Source organism: Lipophrys pholis, assembly GCF_963383615.2.
Source record: "Lipophrys pholis genome assembly, chromosome: 10".
Taxonomy (NCBI): domain Eukaryota; kingdom Metazoa; phylum Chordata; class Actinopteri; order Blenniiformes; family Blenniidae; genus Lipophrys; species Lipophrys pholis.
The window spans coordinates 31,375,874-31,390,612 of NC_137640.1; the positions used below are offsets into that span (position 1 = coordinate 31,375,874).

At 42.1% G+C, this 14,739-nt stretch overlaps 1 protein-coding gene across 1 annotated transcript; it reads right to left on the minus strand.

Annotated features, from left to right (window-relative positions):
• Nucleotides 1-2,703: 2,703 nt before the first annotated feature.
• On the minus strand, nucleotides 2,704-14,531 carry prrx1b (paired related homeobox 1b). The gene is made up of 5 exons (XM_080472747.1): nucleotides 13,993-14,531; nucleotides 4,695-4,870; nucleotides 4,341-4,522; nucleotides 3,980-4,045; nucleotides 2,704-3,594 (listed from the first exon to the last, which is right to left on the minus strand). Exons 1-5 carry the CDS (start codon nucleotides 14,210-14,212, stop codon nucleotides 3,456-3,458), a joined length of 783 nt encoding a protein of 260 aa, XP_080328873.1. The 5' UTR covers nucleotides 14,213-14,531; the 3' UTR covers nucleotides 2,704-3,455.
• Nucleotides 14,532-14,739: the final 208 nt, after the last annotated feature.

Consider the following 14,739-nt stretch of genomic DNA (forward strand, 5'->3'; position numbering starts at 1 on the left):
AATAAAAACACTGAGAATTCATAGTTAATCGATAATATTCATTAAACAATTTATAACCGATAATCAATAATGGATGACATCGTTTAATCATGTTACATCTTCAAAACAGGGCTAGCTTGAATGCTACTTTCATGTATTTGTATTTCTGCAGTGAAAAAACATGAAAACACAAGAGAACAAAAGATTAGAGGTTAAATTTCTGAAAAGAATTGAATGAAATACATGAATGTTTTACAAGAACTTGTAAAAAGTATTTTTAACGAAAAAATATTTGGACACAAACGTCTGGTCTCTTTAACGCAGTTTTTACCTTGATGCTTCTCAGCTTGTTTACGTTTCAGCAGCCAAAACATGAAAACGTGAGAAAAGGGAGACGAATTAAGTGAAATACATCAGTTATTTGCAGTAACTTTTTAAAAAATGTTGAAAGTATTTCCACGGGGAGAAATTGTGAGTTTAATCTTTAAATTTGAAATTTTCAGGGTCTGTTCATATCCTGTTTGATCTGGACCAGAGTCTCTTCAGGGTCTGTTCACATCATGTTTGATCCGGACCAGAGTCTCTTCAGGGTCTGTTCACGTCCTGTTTGATCCGGACCAGAGTCTCTTCAGGAACAAACCATTTGGTGAACCTTCCCACCAACTCTGAACCGAGGCCAAAAGATCTCTGGTCTTACTTTGTTTACTAACAATCTTTCCAGTGGGCGGAGTTAGTGGACCTGATGCAGAGCGCAATGCATTCTGGGTAGGAAACAGAAAGTTGACCACATGTATCAGAAGAAGCAGAGGCAGAATGAAAAAGTTGGAAAATATCTAGCGTTCATATGTGGATTAGAGAGGAAGACAAAGAGAGGAGGAAGTAGAGAGGAGGAAGTAGAGAGGAGGAAGTAGAGAGGAGGGAGTAGAGAGGAAGAAATAGAGAGGAGGAAGTAGAGAGGAAGACATATAGAGGAGGAAGTAGAGAGGAGGAAGTAGAGAGGAGGAAATAGAGAGGAGGAAGTAGAGAGGAAGACATATAGAGGAGGAAGTAGAGAGGAGGAAGTAGAGAGGAAGAAATAGAGAGGAAGAAATAGAGAGGAGGGAGTAGAGAGGAGGAAGTAGAGAGGAAGAAATAGAGAGGAAGAAATAGAGAGGAGGAAGTAGAGAGGAGGAAGTAGAGAGGAGGGAGTAGAGAGGAAGAAATAGAGAGGAGGAAGTAGAGAGGAAGACATATAGAGGAGGAAGTAGAGAGGAGGAAGTAGAGAGGAGGGAGTAGAGAGGAAGAAATAGAGAGGAGGAAGTAGAGAGGAAGAAATAGAGAGGAAGAAATAGAGAGGAGGAAGTAGAGAGGAAGACATATAGAGGAGGAAGTAGAGAGGAGGAAGTAGAGAGGAGGGAGTAGAGAGGAAGAAATAGAGAGGAGGAAGTAGAGAGGAGGAAGTAGAGAGGAAGACATATAGAGGAGGAAGTAGAGAGGAGGAAGTAGAGAGGAGGGAGTAGAGAGGAAGAAATAGAGAGGAGGAAGTAGAGAGGAAGAAATAGAGAGGAAGACATATAGAGGAGGAAGTAGAGAGGAAGAAATAGAGAGAAAGACATATAGAGGAGGAAGTAGAGAGGAGGAAGTAGAGAGGAAGAAGTAGAGAGGAGGAAGTAGAGAGGAGGAAGTAGAGAGGGGAGATAGGAGGGATTGTTATGAGATAGGAGGGACTATTAGGACGAACCCAGTGTTTGTTTGTTTTTTTACCAACAGCACCCCCTAATGGCAGCTGGTGTAAAAGCAGGACATTTTCTCGGCGGTTTGATTCGGTCTCTACAGTAAATGTGATGGGGTGAACATTCTTGGCTCCGCCCCCTTCCAGGTGAACCCGGTCCCGGACTATCCCAATATGAAAAGCCCGGAGAATGGAATCTGTTCAAAGCACCGGTCAAGTAACATTTCACCACAGAATCCCAGACTTCAAAGTTTATATTTAATTTCTGAGACGAAGTAAACATAAGAAACATTTAAACTGACAAATAAATTTTTTTAAATTGTTTATAAAATGATACATTTTGGACACAAACTTTAAATTTGAGGTTTTTTTAAGTGGAGCCTGGTCAATCATCAAAAGGCTAGTTAGCATCGATCAAAAATCAACAAAATCGAACATTAGATGTTTAATTGTTAAGATGAATTAATTTGATGAATTTCATTTTTCTACCACATGAATTCATTCAAGAGGTACAAATAATTTCTACATGTTTATACATGTTATTCCAATGGAAGATTTCTTACAGAAACTTTGAATTTGATGATTTTTAAATGGAGTCTGGTCTCTTCAAAACGCAATTTTGAACCAAACGCACAAATATCAAATATTAGGCATTTAATCTTTTAGCTGAATTATTTCAAAGTCATTGACGTTTCAGAATATCTTGTAAAAAAATGTCTGAAAAATCGATTTCTAATGGGAGCAATTTTGGATGCAAACTTTAAATTTGATGATTTTTAAATGGAGTTTGGTTAATTTAAAAATGCAGGGTAAATTATATTTCATGATAGAAATACATAAAAATCCAATAATAAACATTCAATTGTCTGAGACAAATTAAATAAAATTTGTGATTTACAATAACTTGTAATAAAATGAATAAATAATTTCCACAGAGACAAACTAAAAAACACTTTGATTCTGGTCAGGCTTCAGTAACGTTTCCAAAATAAAAAACAAAAATGCACAAAATTCAAATATTAGATGTTTAATTTCAGAGATGAATTAAATAAAACATACAAAGTGTTTAAATCAACATTAAAAAAAAACCGTAGGAATTGTTTATAAAATGATCAAATGTGAGCGTGAACTTTAAATTAGGCGTTTTTTTTAAGGGAGTCTGGGGTGAACGGTAAAAAGTTTGCCTGTTAAGAAGAACCGCAACAGTTTTAGTCTTTGCATAAAAAAATTGTTTTATTGTTTTTTAAGTTTTATTGTTTAACGTACATTTTGTTACAAAGAGTAATGTGGAGGAATTCTGGGTAATATCCGACTATAAAACCTCCTTTAGTCCCAAAGAAGAAGAAGAAGAGTCATCAACAGGGGGCAACAGGAAATCCAGGGGGGCAAAAGTAGATCCATGGGAAGGGGTGGGTTGATAAAGGGAGCTCCAGCGGCTAACAGGGGGGAAACAGGTATTCCAGGTGGTGGGAGTGGTGGTGGGGCGGGGGGGGCGGGGTGGGGGGGGGGGGGGGGGGGTCAAAAGTAGTTCCAGGGGTCAAAATTAATCCCAAGGGGGAACAGAGGTGGTAACAGGGTCCAGAGCCATGTTTAGCTGTAGCTATAATAGCTTTAGCCTGCAAGCAGATGCTCAACAGGGGTACTGGGGCAGCCTGGGGGAGGGGTGGGGAAGTCCTGGGCGGGTCTTGGTAGAGCCCAGGTTGGTCCTGGGGGGGGAGGGGCTTGGTAGAGCCCAGGTTGGTCCTGGGGGGGTCTTCCTTGTCCTTCAGTTGACGGTGGGCACCTGGTTGAGGCTGTACTCTTTAGCCTTTAGCCGCAGGTTAGCGATGCTGGACGCCATGTTGACACCCGAGGAGCCGCTGTTGGAGCAGGAGGGAGGGTACGTCGCCATGGCAACGGGACCACTATGAGAGGGAGAGCAGTGTTAGCATAGAGGCTAACAGGAAGTGAAGTGTCACCAACTGGGAGTGATAGGTTATTTACAGGAACAGGCTGGTTAGCATGGAGGCTAATGAACGGCTAGCGAGGAGTCATGGCAAGCTAACCAGTTCAAATAAAGTTCTTCAATTTAGCCTGCTAGCATACGTGTTATAGCTTAGCTGCTGATGGTTTAGCTCAGTTTAGAAAACAAACATGGTGGCTGAATTTAAGTAAAACCATTGAAGGAACAGCAAGTTTGAAACAAGAAGTAGAATTAAACAGGAATTAGAAGTTAAGCAGCAAGCTTGAAACAGGAAGTGGAAGTTAAAAAGGAAGTGGCAGATAAACAGGAAGTGTATTGGGGCATACTTGTTCTCGGAGGGCAGCATTTTCTGGGGCCCTCGCAGCGGCCCCGCCTCCGCCATCGGATACCAGCTTCAGGATCACATAGTCACAGTGTTAGCATAGCATTTAGCATAGAATTGAGCATAACACCAATGTTAGTCCCGCCCACTTTAAACCGAAGGCACAAAAAAAAACGTTGCCCAGTGGAACGATAATTACCTAATCACTCGTGAGCTCAAAGTGTCAATCAAAGGGAAGTGAGTAAAGTGGGAGGGGCTTCAGAGGAAGAACAGGAAGACTCTGTAAAACTGTTCTGTAGCTCCCATGTAGCCATTTTCTTCATTTACGATAAAATATATGTTAGCACTAGCTAGCGAGGACCCACCTGTAGGGGGCAGCGCTGCCCCAGGACAGGTAGTCGTTGGGACGCGGCGCCGGCCGCGGCACAATGGGCTGCTCCACCGCCGTCACGTCGCCCGAGTACGACTTGAGTAGCGACGCATTCTTGCTAGCTAGCATTGCGCGCTCATTCCGGCGGAACTTTGCTCGTCTGTTCTGGAACCAAACCTGGAAGAGCACGAGCTTTTAGCATGTTAGCCACAAACACGTGAACACCAGCTGTTTGCACTTTTGAGCAAATTTACCAATGTTAGCATTTTTAGCACTCTCAAACACTATTTTACTGTAGTAATCAGATTACCTGTGCTCGGGCCTGGGTCATCGATAGTAATCAGATTACCTGTACTCGAGCCTCGGTCAGGCTGACCCTCCTGGCCAGGTCTTCTCTGACGAAGGCGTCGGGGTAGTGCGTCCTCTCAAACACTCGCTCTAGCGCCTGCAGCTGGCTGCTGTTGAACGTCGTGCGGTTGCGGCGCTGCTTCCTCTTCTTCTTCTCCTCCGATGACAACGGCTCATCTGGACAGAGACCGGGGGGGAAGTACTGTACTGCATTGTATCATACTGCACCGTATCATACTGTACTATACTGTATCACACTGTACTGCACTGTATCGTACTGCACTGTACTGTATCACACTGTATTGTATCATACTGTACTGCACTGTATCATTCTGTACTGTACTGTATCATACTGCATTGTATCATACTGTACTGTATCGTACTGCTCTGTATCATACTGCACTGTATCGTACTGTACTGCACTGTATCACACTGTACTGTATCATACTATACTGCACTGTATCGTACTGCACTGTATCATACTGTTCTGCACCGTATCATTCTTTACTGTACTGTATCATACTGTACTGCACCATATCATTCTTTACTGTACTGTATCATACTGTACTGTATCATACTGTACTGCACTGTATCGTACTGCTCTGTATCATACTGTACTGCACCATATCATTCTTTACTGTACTGTACTGTATCATACTGTACTGCACCATATCATTCTGTACTGTACTGTATCATACTGTACTGCACCATATCATTCTTTACTGTACTGTACTGTATCATACTGTACTGCACCATATCATTCTGTACTGTACTGTATCATACTGTACTGCACTGTATCGTACTGCTCTGTATCATACTGTACTGCACCATATCATTCTGTACTGTACTGTATCATACTGTACTGCACCATATCATTCTTTACTGTACTGTATCGTACTGTACTGTATCATACTGTACTGCACCATATCATTCTTTACTGTACTGTATCGTACTGTACTGTATCATACTGTACTGCACCATATCATTCTGTACTATACTGTACTGTACTGTACTGTATCATACTGTACTGCACCGTATCATTCTGTACTGTACTGTATCATACTGTACTGCACTGTATCGTACTGCTCTGTATCATACTGTACTGCACCATATCATTCTGTATTGTACTGTATCATACTGTACTGCACTGTATCACACTGTACTGTATCATCATACTGTTCTGCACCATATCATTCTGTACTGTACTGTATCATACAGTACTGCACTGTATCGTACTGCTCTGTATCATACTGCACTGTATCATACTGTACTGCACCGTATCATTCTGTACTGTACTGTACTGTATCATATTTCTCATACTGTACTGTACCATGAGAAAAACTAACAAACTAACAAACATAAACTGACAACAGACAGAAAACGTGAAAAACCATAAGAAATTGTGATATGATGAGAAAAAACCATCAGAAAACCAGAAAACAGAGAGAAACAGAAAGTTACAAGAAAAACTCCAAGAACCATCAGACAACACACAAAAACCAACAAATATGATGAAATGAGAATGTGGTAATAAACTTGAGAAATGAGAAGAAAGAATCAACAAACCTTGACGGACAAATATCAGGAAATGTTAAATGATCATAAACAGAAAGACGACAACAAACTAGAAAATAAACAAATCTGTCAGAAAACCTCCAAACTATGAGAACCAGAAAAACTAGAACCAGGGGAACCAGGAGTACCAGGAAACAAACAGGAGAACCAAGAAAGAAACAGGAGAACCAGGAAAGAAGCAGGAGAACCAGGAAAGAGACAGAACCCCGGAAAGAAACAAGAGAACCAGCAGAGAAACAGGAGAATCTGGAGAACCAGGAGAGAACATAAGCATGAGAAAGAGGAAATGATGAGCTACAGAAACACCAGAATCTCAGAAACACCATGAAGAGAACCTTCGAGAGAAAACTCAACAAAGCAAAACAACATTCATGAGAATCTCTGAAAAAAAAGTTGAGGAGTGAAAAGAAAAGCAGGAAGTCCACCAAACTGTCAAAAAAACATAGACCACCAAAATAAAAGTCAGGAAGAAAGGAAAAATGAATAATTGAGAGAACAGCTTGACAAAGACGGGACGGTTCCACAAACTGAGAAATCACTAGAAAACCACCACAGAGACTTGAGACTCTATGAGAAACCAAAATAGAAGTCATGAGAAAACTAGACATTCATTACGGTCATCCAAAGCCCAAGAAAGACTTTCTCAGAAACCAGGACCAGAGACCATCGGAAAACATGAGAAAAGTTAAGAACACTGCTAAAAATCACCAGGAAACCAACAGAAATCACCAGGAACCAAGATAAAAAACAATCGCTGGGAAACCAACAGAAATCACCAGGAAACATGAAAGAATGACCAGGAGACATGAAAGAATGACCAGGAGACATGAAAGAATGACCAGGAGACATGAAAGAATGACCAGGAAACATGACAAAATAAGAAAGGAACATGAAAAAAATCACCAAGAAACATCAAAATGACAGAACCGTCGGCAGAACGAGAGAACAACAGAAACAACAGAACCTCCGGCAGAACGACAGAAACGACAGGCCCACCGGCAGAACAACAGAACGACAGAACCGCCAGCAGAATGAGAGAAAGAAAGAACCTCCGGCAGAATGAGAGAACGACAGAACCGCCAGCAGAATGGGAGAACAACAGAAACAACGGAACCGCCGGCAGAATGAGAGAAAGAAAGAACCGCCGGCAGAATGAGAGAACGACAGAACCGCCAGCAGAATGGGAGAACAACAAACGACAGAAACGCCGGCAGAACCTGAGAACGACAGAAACGACAGAACCACCAGCAGAATGAGAGAATGACAGAACCGCCGGCAGAATGAGAGAACGACAGAAGTGACAGAACCACCAGCAGAATCAGAGAACGACAGAAACGACAGAACCGCCGGCAGAATCAGAGATCGACAGAAACGACAGAACCACCGGCAGAACGAGAGAACGACAGAACCGCCGGCAGAATGAGAGATCGACAGAACCACCAGCAGAACGAGACAATGACAGAAACGACAGAACCAGCAGCAGAATGAGAGAATGACAGAACCACCAGCAGAATGAGACAGCGACAAATGACAGAACCGCCGGCAGAACGAGAGAATGACAGAACCACCAGCAGAACGAGACGACAGAACCGCCGGCAGAACGAGAGAACGACAGAAACGACAGAACCACCAGCAGAATGAGAGAATGACAGAACCGCCGGCAGAATGAGAGAACGACAGAAGTGACAGAACCACCAGCAGAATGAGAGAACGACAGAAACAACAGAACCAGCAGCAGAATGAGAGAACGACAGAAGTGACAGAACCACCAGCAGAATGAGAGAACGACAGAAACAACAGAACCAGCAGCAGAATGAGAGAACGACAGAAGTGACAGAACCACCAGCAGAATGAGAGAATGACAGAACCAGCAGCAGAATGAGAGAACGACAGAAGTGACAGAACCACTAGCAGAATGAGAGAACGACAGAAACAACAGAACCACCAGCAGAATGAGAGAATGACAGAACCCCCGGCAGAATGAGAGAACGACAGAAACGACAGAACCCCCGGCAGAATGAGAGAACGACAGAAACGACAGAATCCCCGGCAGAATGAGAGAACGACAGAAACGACAGAATCCCCGGCAGAATGAGAGAACGACAGAACTATCAGCAGAATGAGAGAACGACAGAAACGACAGAATCCCCGGCAGAATGAGAGAACGACAGAACTACCAGCAGAATGAGAGAACGACAGAAACGACAGAATCCCCGGCAGAATGAGAGAACGACAGAACTACCAGCAGAATGAGAGAACGACAGAAACGACAGAATCCCCGGCAGAATGAGAGAACGACAGAACTACCAGCAGAATGAGAGAACAACAGAACTACCAGCAGAATGAGAGAACAACAGAAAGTCAGAAAAACGCTCTCAAACCAGGAAAACAAGACTGATAAATATCGTGACGTTTCTATTCTCTTCATGAAGCTCGTTTCCACGACCGCAGACCAGTCGATGATTATTGATGACAGAACAGGTAACGGAGGAGAGGAACCACAGAACAGGTAACGGAGGAGAGGAACCACAGAATAGGTAACGGAGGAGAAGAACCACAGAACAGGTAACGGAGGAGAGGAACCACAGAATAGGTAACGGAGGAGAAGAACCACAGAATAGGTAACGGAGGAGAGGAACCACAGAACAGGTAACGGAGGAGAAGAACCACAGAACAGGTAACGGAGGAGAAGAACCACAGAATAGGTAACGGAGGAGAAGAACCACAGAACAGGTAACGGAGGAGAAGAACCACAGAACAGGTAACGGAGGAGAGGAACCACAGAATAGGTAACGGAGGAGAAGAACCACAGAACAGGTAACGGAGGAGAGGAACCACAGAACAGGTAACGGAGGAGAGGAACCACAGAATAGGTAACGGAGGAGAAGAACCACAGAACAGGTAACGGAGGAGAGGAACCACAGAATAGGTAACGGAGGAGAAGAACCACAGAACAGGTAACGGAGGAGAAGAACCACAGAACAGGTAACGGAGGAGAGGAACCACAGAACAGGTAACGGAAGAGAAGAACCACAGAACAGGTAACGGAGGAGAAGAACCACAGAACAGGTAACGGAGGAGAAGAACCACAGAACAGGTAACGGAGGAGAAGAACCACAGAACAGGTAACGGAGGAGAAGAACCACAGAACAGGTAACGGAGGAGAGGAACCACAGAACAGGTAACGGAAGAGAAGAACCACAGAACAGGTAACGGAGGAGAAGAACCACAGAACAGGTAACGGAGGAGAAGAACCACAGAACAGGTAACGGAGGAGAAGAACCACAGAACAGGTAACGGAGGAGAAGAACCACAGAACAGGTAACGGAAGAGAAGAACCACAGAATAGGTAACGGAGGAGAAGAACCACAGAACAGGTAACGGAGGAGAGGAACCACAGAACAGGTAACGGAGGAGAAGAACCACAGAACAGGTAACGGAGGAGAAGAACCACAGAACAGGTAACGGAGGAGAGGAACCACAGAACAGGTAACGGAGGAGAAGAAAGGATAGAAATGAGGAAATGATGTAAGAAAAGCAGCGAAACATCAGAAAAGATGAAGGAAACTGAGAAATTATGAGAAAAACACAAGAAACAATTAAAAACAATAAATTGGTTATGGTGACAAATTTGTGTATTTACATAACAGAAGCAGTATTCTCTATCTTATCTACTTTATTGAACAAGTAATCCCTTTCAAAACTTCAGTAAATAAAAAGACAAACAAGCAAATCGGATTGTAGTTTATAGGAACGATCAAATCCAAAATAAAACAGTGGGATTTTAAAATAAAAGCATGTTGTGTACAAAATCTTCCAAAATGCATCAATATTCTAAATTAAAACACTTTTTTAATAAAATTTCAAACCAAAGTGACAAAGAACTAAATCAACAATATTGTTTTAAATGTTGTTTGTTGGAATATCAATTTATTTTTCCCGTATATGTAAACAATAATTGAACAGAAATAGAAATCCAGATTTATATTATGATTGTATTCGAAACTCTGATCACCTTTTTATTATTTTATTTAATTTTCTTTATTTAATCAATTCTTCATTAAAGATGCGACTATACATACATTCCTCCGAAGAGCCATTGTTTAAATATGATGAGAGGAATTTTCTTCTCACATATAAACAATTTATTAAAAGTAGAAATCATGAACTTTCTTTTCACTTTATTCTTTATATATTTGTTTATTTATTGCGTGAATTTCAAATATAATACTTCTTAAAGCGACACGAAAATAAAACAATAAAATGTCGAGAAATGTTCTTTGTCGGAACATGTAGAGGTTTTGTTCTTAAACCTAAAACTCGATTTATGAAAAATATTAGAAATGTTTTATCGATTTTGTTAAAAATGATTTACGAGCGACTTAAAGGACCAAAACTAAAACTAACAATAAAGAAAGTCATAACAATGAATAAGATGGGACAGATTTAAGACTAGAATGTTCTTTAATATTATTTCGAGAAGATTTTCACGGCCGTTTCGAAACTCAAACATTTAATAAACAATCAAACCATAAAATCTTTGTTTTTTAAATCGATTGTTTTATTTGAAAAGTGATAAAAGACACCAAAGAAAAGCTACTCGAAGGAATCCAACCTCCTGAAAAGTGTCAGACGCTCAGAAAAAACCCTTGTTTTCTTAGTAAATGTGAGCCTGGTGTCTCATTTCCACAAAGTGCGTGACAGGCTGAAAATGAGCGCATATTAACGCAAAAATAACAAAAACACTCATTAAAGACGGAGGTGAGGAGGGGGCAGTTTATTTACCCTCTATGGGAGATTTTACCGCGGCTGAATTACCCCGGCTGGACTCTGCGACGACCATCTTTCTTTTCTTTTTCTTTTTTCCAGCGCTGGAAGTTTTCACCGGGGTGTCGGGCGAGTCGAGTTGTATCCGCCTCAGGAGGCACTAAACGCGGCTTCGCTTTGTCCGACGCGTCGGTGGAAGAACCGGAGGTTAAAAATGTTTACTTTCTTATCCCGAAAGTTTAAGTAAAATGCGTGAAATTTACGTTAAAAAAAACAAAAAAAACAACATGATGGAAATGTGTCAGTGATTTTATGTCGTCTTCCCCCAGTGTTGAGACGATTTATATCCGCCTCATGGGGCACTAAAAACGGCTTCGATTTGTCCGACAGGTCGTTGGAAGTTCCGTTGCTTTCAGAGAAATATATATTGACATCAAAATTACAAAAAGCAAGTAAAAAGCGCCAGAATTACGTTAAGAAACATTTTTACGTGAAGGAAATGTGGATGTGATTCTTCTGTCTTCACGCAGGTGGTGAGAGATTTATATCCGCTTAACGCGTGAAAAATAAAAACACTTTCAATCAAGTCCATTTAAAAGTTATTCTATCTTTCCCGGGGGTCGGACATTTATATCGGCTTTATAGCCATTTGAAGCGGATTTATGTACGTGGCATCCCCGAGGAAGAACCGGAGGTTCAAAAATATTGTTTTATCCAATCTTATTGAAAATACATTAAAATGACTTTTAATGACTTTAGGAAATGTGTAAGTGATTCTTCGGTCTACTACCCCGGTGTTTCAGACGGTTTATATCCGTGTCAAAAGCCACTAAAAGCGGATTGGATGAACCGGGACGTTTTATTCTTGAAATTATTTCATTTGAATTAAAAATCGTCCAAATGTCTAAACTTAGCGTGAAGGAAATGTCACCGGACTTTAGGCGATATGTGTCCGCCTTATAACTCATTAAAATCGGCTTTAATTGACCCGACACGTCGGTGGAAATATCGGTACTTCAAAATAAAATATGTAATGGTTAAAATAGATGTATTTAAATAAAAATGAGATTTATAATCGAGAGGTCTTCATCCAGATATTGGAGTCAGGAACGGGGATTTGAGATGATTCATTTCCGCCCATGAGTCACTAAAAGCGGCTTTGATTGATGCGACAGCCCGGTGGAGGAACCGGTGCTTCAGCAGAAATAGAGATAAAGATAAAAAATAGCTAAATGTAATTAATAAAGCATCAAAAATGCTTAACAAAATCTTTAAAGGACGAAACTCTGCAAGTGTTTTCCTCGGTGTTTGTGGACATTTGTATCGGCCTTATAAGCCACCAAAAGCGGCTTTGATGTATCTGACATCCCGGTGGACGAACCGGAGGTTCAAAGGAAAATATTTATCGTGCTTAAAATGGCTAAAATTTGCGCCAATATGTCTTTAGAAAACCGTGAGAATGTGAGCGAATGTGATCCAGATGTTCAATCTGGATCCGCGTCAGAAGTCACTTAAAGCGGCCTCGTTTTTCACCAACACTCGGAGCTTTTAAATCTTTATGTTTGAATAAATATTCTTTATTTTTAAAGCTCAAAATTAAATAAATGAAAGTTTTAAACATCTCATTTATTGGAGTCATTCCCGGAAAAATCATGTTGTTTTTCCGTTCAGTTTTTAAACATTATGTACTTTTTAATCCTTAAAGAAACAAAAAAATCTCAAAATTTAAATTTAAATTTTTTTTCCTCGATTTTTAACTTCCACCGTCAGACTTTCAGTCCAGCGGGGGTTTGAGGGGAACTGTATGCGCCTGAGGAGTCTCTGAAATCGGATTGGCTTCGTGTAGCGGGTCGCTGTGAAGAGCCAGAGAGAAGAAAAACTGTTTTTTCTTTCTTTCTCTTTTTTTTTTTTTTGAGAGGGGAAAAAAAATCTTCGCTTTCAAGATAAATAAACTTCTGCGCAGTTCACAGTTTGCGTTTCGCCAAATTTGATGCGCAAACGCGACATGCGGTGCGCAAAAGTGGAAGAAAAACTAAAAAGCTCCCAGGTTGCACATAAATTACTGATTATTATGATTTCTGCACTTTTAAACTAAAAGACAAAATATATATTCCTCATTTTTAACTTCCATCCTCAGACTTCCAGACCCAGCAGGGGTTTGAGTGGAACTATCCACCTGAGAAGTCACAGAAATCGGATTCGCATTGTGCGGCACGTCGGTGTGAAGAAAAAAGAAGTGCCAAAAAATCTTCGGGTTTTAAATAAATAAACACAGAAAGTTGTGCGCAGTTGAGTTTGCGTTCCGCATTTTACGCCAACTCTGATGCGCAAAACATAAATTGGTGGAAGAAGAAAAAAAAGGCTCCCACGAGGTAAATAAATGACTGATAATTATGATTTCTGCACTTTGAAATGAAAAGATCAAATATATTTGTAACTTCCAGACCCAGCGGGGGTTGATTCGAACTGTATCCGTCTGAGAAGTCGCTGGTGTAGGATTCATTTCGTGCGGCGGGTCGGTATGAAGAACCAGAGTGAAAATAAAACTATAAAAAAATACACAACAAAATCTTCCCATTTTATATAAATAAAGACAAGGTCGCGCGCAGCTGAGAGTTTGCGTTCCGCATTTTATGCCAAATTTGATGCGCAAAAACGCGGCGTGCGGCGAAAAAATGGACAGAAATTGCCTCCCAAGGGGTAAATAAATTACTGATTATTATGATTTCTTCACCTTGAAATGAAAATATGAAGAAGGGGAGGGGTAGATTTATTACCCCCGGAGCTCGTGGAGGGGTTACTCCACTGACCGTGTCCGCTTGACATCAAAGCGCGTAATGGTGAATTAATGGCCGTTTTGGGGGGTGGGGGTGGGGGTGGGGGTGGTATTAGTGGAGGTGGGGGGGTCATAGGGGGGATGATTCATTACTTAAAAAAAAAAAAAAAAAACAACTCACTGTCTTGCTGCGCCGTGTCGCTGCCGCTGGTGAGCCCCGGGGACTCCAGCAGACTCCTGCCGGCCTCCGCGGCGCCCTCCTCGGCCTGCGCGGCCGCCAGCTCCCCGGCGGCCTCCTCCAGGTCCAGCAGGTGGCTCACGGTGAAGTTCTTCTTGGCGGCGGCGTGGAGCAGCAGCGGGTCGGGGGAGGAAGAGGAAGAAGGCTGGAAGCTGGAAGTCATGGAGAGAGAGGTGGAGAGAGGCAAGGAGAGAATGGAGGAAGAGGGCGAGAGAGAGAGAGAGCGAGAGAGCGAGGGACAGAGGGAGAGAGAGAGAGAGAGAGAGTTTCCCCCGAGTAGAGAAGCGTCGGAGCCGGTCAATCCATGCAGCAGCTCCGCGGGTCCTCCCGGTTCTAGATCTGGTTGTGGTGTTTGAGGTCCGGGTGGAGGTGGTTCAGGAGGTTCTGGTTCGCCGAATCCAAGAGGTTCTGGTTGTTTTTGTAGGTTTTGTGGAGGTTTGTTGAGGAGGTACCGGGGCGTCGTCCTGCCGCCGCCGCTCTGAGTCAACATCTGACCGGGGAGAGAAGAGAGCGAGAGGAAGGGGGGGGGGGATGCTGATGAAGGGGAAAGGGAGGAGGAGAAGAGTGGAGGGGGGTGATGACGACCAGATGTGAGAGAGAAAAAAAACAAGGGAAAAAAAAGTTCTGATTCAGATAAAAAAAACTTTTTCACTGAATCAGAACTTTTTTTCTCTGAAAAGTTTCACTGAA

Coding starts and splice junctions, on each gene's coding strand:
- prrx1b (XM_080472747.1), bottom strand. CDS start 14,212: ATGACTTCCAGCTTCCAGCCTTCTTCCTCTTCCTCCCCCGACCCGCTG. Junction 4,523..4,694: donor TGACCGAGGCTCGAGTACAG/GTAATCTGATTA, acceptor GTGCTCTTCCAG/GTTTGGTTCCAGAACAGACG. Junction 4,046..4,340: donor GGCAGCGCTGCCCCCTACAG/GTGGGTCCTCGC, acceptor GTGATCCTGAAG/CTGGTATCCGATGGCGGAGG.